This window comes from Arachis hypogaea, chromosome 2, assembly GCF_003086295.3.
Source record: "Arachis hypogaea cultivar Tifrunner chromosome 2, arahy.Tifrunner.gnm2.J5K5, whole genome shotgun sequence".
NCBI lineage: Eukaryota > Viridiplantae > Streptophyta > Magnoliopsida > Fabales > Fabaceae > Arachis > Arachis hypogaea.
The window spans coordinates 92,797,216-92,804,549 of NC_092037.1; the positions used below are offsets into that span (position 1 = coordinate 92,797,216).

The 7,334-nt window shown below is 29.9% G+C and overlaps 1 protein-coding gene across 1 annotated transcript; it reads left to right on the plus strand.

The window, feature by feature from the left end:
- The first annotated feature begins 809 nt into the window (after positions 1–809).
- Positions 810–2,514, plus strand: LOC112751370 (short-chain dehydrogenase reductase 2a). Its single transcript, XM_025800482.3, has 2 exons — positions 810–1,019; positions 1,602–2,514. The coding sequence occupies exons 1-2, from the start codon at positions 928–930 to the stop codon at positions 2,434–2,436; spliced, it is 927 nt and encodes a 308-aa protein (XP_025656267.1). The 5' UTR covers positions 810–927; the 3' UTR covers positions 2,437–2,514.
- The last annotated feature ends 4,820 nt before the right edge of the window (positions 2,515–7,334 follow it).

The following is a 7,334-nucleotide window of genomic DNA, read 5'->3' on the forward strand; positions in this document are numbered from 1 at the left end:
AACAGCGGTTATATGAAAGGAAACACCTATAATCTAGGAAAAAGATACTTAAAAAAAACAGCAAGAACAAAAAAGAGAAAAGGGAAAAACTAAACAAAATATTTAAAAATTAAATATTTTTATACTTGTCTTATTTTAAATATTAGATTAATTAATTTTACTATATATATATATTAAAAGTTAATTATCAAATTAATTATTTACATAAAATATATTAAAATAAATAATACATGTTAAAAATATATAAAATAATATATATATGAATATAGATAAATATATAGTGAGTGGTTTTTAGTATTTATGTATTATTTTTGCAAATGAATATACAGAACTAATTATCAAAAATACTATTTGTATATTAAAAATTAGTTATTAAAATCAGTTTTTAATGTAATTATGTATAAATATATATGTGATTTAATTTATTTTTAATATATATTTATATTTTATACTAATGACTGATTTTAGTGTATACATAGTATAGTTTAGTTGATTAATTATTATTATTATTATTATTAGATGAGGCCATGGCCCATGAGGTGTAAGTTGTATTTTATATAGATCGTACAGTTTTAGTATATAAAATAACATATTTTATTTTGGAATGACCATAGTTTAGGAGATCAATGGCTATACTCCTATAGTAGTCCTATATAAGTAGCTTATGTTTACCATTCTAATTGCATTTTCTCTGTAATCCTCTGCTTCCTCTGTTTCTTATTACTCTCTCTCTCTCTCTCTCTCTCTCTCTCTCTCTCTCTCTCTCTCTCTCTCTCTCTCTCTCTCTCTCTCTCTCTCTCTCTCTCTCTCTCTCTCTCTCTCTCTCTCTCTCTCTCTCTCTCTCTCTCTCTCTCTCTCTCTCTCTCTCTCTCTCTCTCTCTCTCTCTCTCTCTCTCATATTAGAGGCTATATCCTAAAGCCACAACCATGGCTACAGCTACTGAAGTATTTACTGAGAAACCACTTCAAGGTGTTCCAATCCTTGCAAGAGAGCCTAGTTTCTCATCTTCACCAAGAAGGTACTAATCACAAAATTTTCAATATCAAAAAAACCTACCAAGCTTTCTTTTATATCTCATTTCTCTCGCCCCTTATAAAAAACATTCATTTGCACTTTTGAGCATGATTTTGGATCTCAATAAGCTATAATGTAATTTTATGTTTATGAAAATGTGGTATGCTCCATGAATTCATATTTCAAAAGCTTCAATCCTTTTCCATTCTTTTCTATATTGAACTCTTTCAATGCTCTTCTCTTCTCTAAAAATGGTTATTACATTTTTTTCAATTAAACACCTATAAACCATGGTTTATAAACTATACATATTTGGTTGAAATTTCTGAAAATGCCGTGCACCCCATGAATTCATAATCCAAAAGCTTCAATCTTTTCCTATTCTTCTTCTCTAGAATGAACATTTTCTTAATGCTATTGGCTTCTCTAAAAAAGGGTATTTATTACTTTTCAAGGAAACGGTTATAGACCACAGTTTATAAAAAATGAGTACAAGTACAACCCCATGAATTAATAGTCCAAAAGCTTCAATCTTTCCCTATTCTTCTTCTCTAAAGTAATATTTTTTAATGCTAATATTTGATAGGTTGGAAGGAAAAGTTGCTATTGTGACCGGTGGTGCTAAAGGGATAGGAGAAGCAACAGTGAGAATCTTTGTGAAGCATGGTGCAAAAGTTGTAATTGGTGATGTGGAAGATGAACTTGGAAAGTTGCTAGCTGAGGCATTATCCCCTTCAGTAAGCTATGTACATTGTGATGTTAGCAATGAAGAAGAAGTTGAGAATTTGGTGAATTACACAATCTCAATGTATGGTCAACTTGACATAATGTTTAACAATGCTGGGATCTTAGGGAACCAATCAAAGAACAAGAAGAGCATAGTCAACTTTGACCCTAATGAGTTTGACCAAGTTATGAGTGTTAATGTTAAGGGTATGGCCTTGGGGATTAAGCATGCAGCTAGGGCTATGATCCCTAGAGGAATTAAGGGTTGCATTATTTCAACTTCTAGTGTGGCTGGTGTTATGGGGGGTTTAGGGCCACATGCTTATACAGCTTCTAAGCATGCCATTGTTGGACTCACTAAGAACACTGCTTGTGAGTTAGGGAGGTATGGAATTAGGGTTAATTGTATTTCACCATTTGGGGTTGCCACATCCATGCTTGTTAATGCATGGAGAAATTGTGATGATAATGATGATGATGATGGAATTAATTTTGGGTTGCCTTCAATTGAGGAAGTTGAGAAAATGGAAGGGTTTGTGAGAGGTTTGGCTAATTTGCAATGTACAAATTTAAGGCCTAGGGATATTGCTGAGGCAGCACTTTATCTTGCTAGTGATGAATCTAAGTATGTTAGTGGTCATAATCTTGTTGTGGATGGTGGTGTCACCTCCTCAAGAAATTGCATTGGTTTGTAATGATTTATTTTAATTTTTTGTCATTTATTTATTTATTATTGTTTTGGAGGTATGAATTGATGATTTTTTTCAAGCTAAGATGAATATCATATTATCATGTCTTATAAAATCGTTTCTATTAATTCCTACTATATATTTTGATCAATTATAATAAGGTAGATTCTAGACGTTTATTATTATTATAATGATTATGTAATTTTTGTAATACTTAAAAAGAGAGCTAAAATTATGGTAATAATTTTTTTATTATTTAAAAATATTTTAAATTAAAAAAAGATGAATTTAATAAAAATTAGGTTTAATTATTGTGTTGGTTCCTATAGCTTCGCGAAATTTTCAATTAGGTCCCTATACTTTTTTTTCTTTTAATTGAGTCCTTGCACCAAAATTTTTTTTAATTGAGTTCCTACACTTTTTTTTTATTTAGGTTCTTATACTAATTCTTTTTTTTTTAATTGAGTCCCTATAAAATTAAGCCAATTACTACTAAGAGGGACTTAATTGAAAAAAAAATTAGTGTAGGGACCCAATTAAAAAGAAAAATACTATATAAACCTAGTTAAAAATTTCACAAAACTATAGGGACCAACAGAGTAATTAAACCTAAAAAATATTATTAAAATTGTATAATTATAATACGGTCAATAAATTCTTATATCAATTCAAACTTCTAATATTTATTTAAATAGATGAATAGATTAATAATTAGATTAACTTAATATTTATTAAATTACAGCAAAATTACACTCAAAAGTCATATGTAGCAAGAACAATATTTACAAGTTGTTTAATATAATGGGATAGGATAAGATAGGACCATATATAAGGAATCATGTGTAGCATTGTCGTTTGGAGGCAAGGCATTAGAAGTTTCATAATTTGATTATTTTTAAAAAAAGTCAAAGGTCCGTACCTCATGTGAGACACACTACTGCATTTGGTTGGATTACTTGGTTAGCACGGAGACATTGTCATTTGTCGCGTAAAAAGAAAAAAGAAAAGGAAAAGATACATTATATGCATAATAATCGAAGATATGGTGATTCACCAGCAATGTTTTTACAATCCACATGCTAGACACCATTTTGTAACGAATACTAATGTCGTGGTTCAAATAATTAGATATGCTGGCAATGAACTGCAATAGTATAGTCCTTCATATGTTAATTTGGAAAAATATTGCTTTCTTATAGATCACTGCAAAGTACCCCCAATGAACATTTCTGAAGAGCACTCATTTTTATCAAATTAGAATATTATTATAACCTTAATTAATTGAAAAAGTTTTTTCTCTCTTTTTTTTTTCAAAATATATTGACAAGTTTAATATGATCATCTATAAGACTGTAATGGTGTCTATATTATGTCCGATTCTATGTGGTTGTGTCCGTGTTTTAACATAAAGAATGGTATGAGAAAAATAATAATGATTTGTTTATCAGTTGTACAAGCTCAATTGATAAAGGAGAGAAAATCCACTTATTCGTAATCTATCTCCTTTAGTACTGTCATAAAAAATCGATCACAAATCACAAATTTTTACCAACGCAACATTCACTTATATGACAAAAAAAAACATTAATTATCGTCGAATTTATCGATAGAATAACAAAAATAATTCGATAATAATATTTTTGTTATTGGATTTTCCATCAGATTATATCCAATAGTATAAATTTTGTTGGTAATTAATTACTGTTAAATTTTTTATTCCAATAATAATTTGTAGCAAAATTAGTGGCGTGATATAATAGTTTAGAAACAAAAATCTGATGCACGTTACTGTCAGAAAAATCTCACAATAACATTGACACTATAAGTTGAGACTTCACGCCATTATACCGTCAGAAAAATCCAATAATAAATCCGATGAAAATGTAATTTTTTTAAATTAACCTAGATAATCACTACCGTCGAAAAATTTCGTCAGTAATTCGACAGTAGCGTCAATTTTTCTTAATTTTTTTCAATATATAATGGACTCTAATAGTTAATAATTGATAATCAACTCTTAATTAGTAAAGAATAAATTAGTATTTTATCTAAAAACAGTGATTTATATATAATGTAAAATTTTAAATAAACAAAAAAACTGTAAAAAAAAACTTAAAAAATATTTATAATTAAAAATCGGTCACTTATTTTAAAGATTTTGACCCAAAATTAAGTCAAACGAATCTAAAATGTAAATCGGTTGGATCAGATCCAAGTTGGGCCCAAGGCCCAACATATATAAGTTCATTATGAGGCCATCTCAGCCTCAAAGAGAGAAAGAGTGCAGGCTGCCTGTGTTTGGCCTGGCCTGGCCTGTCCTGTTATAAAATAGGTACAGGTCAGGCCTGTTATAAAATAGGTACAGACCCAAGTTCTTTTAAAAGCCTTAATACATTAAAGACCAGGTCTAGGCTTACTAATTAGCCTTATAGGCCTGTCAGGCCTGTCTGGGCCTGTTAAAATATAATTAAATATATAATTATTTATTATTAATAAAATTATGAGATATTTTAAATTTATTATATTTTATTATAAATATTTTTGTATATTTTAAATATGTTAAAAGTTTAAAATTTTTTATAAATATTAAATATATGACATATTATATATAACAATTTTTATTAAAAAATTTTTTTAAATAATATTTTTATTTTTGTAAAAAAAATTATCAGGCCTTTTAACAGACTTCAGGCCAGGCCAGGCTGAATAATAGGTCAGACCTAGTACTTTATAAAGAGTTTATAACAGGCTGCAGGCCAAGCCTGTTAAGAGCAAAGTCTGGCCTGCCTGACCTATTTCCACCCTTAAGTGCAGTTGAAATAGTGAGGGTGAGAAGAAAAGGGTTTACTCTTCACCTTCATCTTTCTTGGCTCATATCTTGAGCTATGGAGCTCCGATTTATGTGATGTTTGTGGTCACACGAAACTCGACAAGGTGTCTCCTATAATTAGAATCTCCCACCAAATTCGATTATCATTTTTCTCACAAACCAAACATGTTTTAAATAATTTAAACGAAATATCGGCAAAACTTCTTAATTTAGAGACATCCACCAAATAAATTTAACAGTTTTCACAAAGAAAACAGCAGCAGACATAAATTAGAGCAAACACGCATTCAATAACACATCAAATTCTAACCGTGTTAGTGTGCAATCTCTTATAACTTCGCAATTTTTCAGCAAACAAGGGTTTTGAGAAGGCGCCTCTACGCGACCTTCTCCCACTTTTATCCTAAAACGCTATCCTACAAAAAGTAAGTCCGGCATAAAATTTAAACATTTGATTATATTTAGAAATAGAAAACCAACATAGAACATGGATGCAGAGACTACGAAAGAAGCAAACTCCAATTGATCTCATAAAAAATAGTACTGTCCTAATAAAAAAGATAACTTATTAAATTCACAAGTTGAAACTAATTCAACAAACTAAATAAAATCTTTCAATAACTAAAACACTCTAAATCTCAACCTACTTAACCTACCATAACTTAATTTAATTTCTATTTACATTAAATTAACAAAACAAATTTGAATCACAAACTTCATTACATTAATTTAATCAATAATTTAATAAAATATCTAACAAAATTCTAAACTCACAAAAAATTGAAAAAATAAAAAATTATACCAAAATTACTTATGATGGTGGCTGTAGGATGGTGGAAGCGTGGTGGTAACAAGAAGCGGCATTGATGGCAACAACGTGACCACCATTGATGGCCACGAACACCAACAGCAGTGGTGGGAGCGACAACTCCAGCAGTAGTGAGGACAACGTGCAACGACGGCGACATCGGAAGTTCCAAGTGGTGGTGGCGACGGCGGTAGCTTTAACGGATGAGATGAGAGAGAGAGAGAGAGAGAGAGAGAGAGAGAGAGAGAGAGAGAGAGAGAGAGAGAGAGAGAGAGAGAGAGAGAGAGAGAGAGAGAGAGAGAGAGAGAGAGAGAGAGAGAGAGAGTTCGCAAAAGTGAGGGGAAGGATTTTGTGTTTAAATTTTACTGTCAGATTTACTAGCGAAAATTTCTATCGGTAAAGTGTCTAAACGCTGCGTTTCACTAAACCGTTATACGGGTGAAATATATTGACAAAAATCTGTTGATAAATTTGGTGCTAGTAAAATACGATTTTCTGTCACTAATTACTGTCGAATTTAATGGCAGAATAATAAATTTGACGGTAATCAACTCTGAAAATGAAATTTGCCCGTATCTAAATCAAAACTGTTGTTGAATCCGCCAGTAATAATCGTCACTAAATTTAACGGTACTTAATATTTTTTTATAATATTAAAAATATAACAACTAAATCACACAAATAATACGATTACAAAGCATAAAAACCCCATTCATAAATCTATACTACTGTAAAATAAAGCCTCTTGTTGTTTTGATGGTGTGCTTTGCTACTTTGATGGTAAGGTGCATAAATTTTTTAAATTGAACATTGATTTTATAAATTTTAAAGATTTAGAGGAGGTAGTTATATGAGTGCTGAGCTGGTTATGAAAATTTTTGTAGTAGCATAAATAGAAAAAAAGAGACACTTAAATAGATATAATTTCAATAAACATCAAAACAACATCATTTTTATAACTATGCGGAGGTCTATTTGTCTTATCAAATTATGCATGTAACGTTTAAAAATAACTGTAGACATAAAATTTTAATGTCGACAATTTAGAGAGTTCAATTTGTCTAACAGAAGTGAAAAATAGAGATTGCGCGCATTATCACTTTGTAATCATTTGAAGCAGGCTCTTTAAGTAAATGATTAAAAAGTGGGTTAGAGTTTTACTCTTTATCTTTAGACAATAATAAAATATTTCATGCTCTTAAATTTAGAGTTAATAAAGCAATTGAATTTTATAATTATTTATAGAAAAACAGATATGTATGTTAA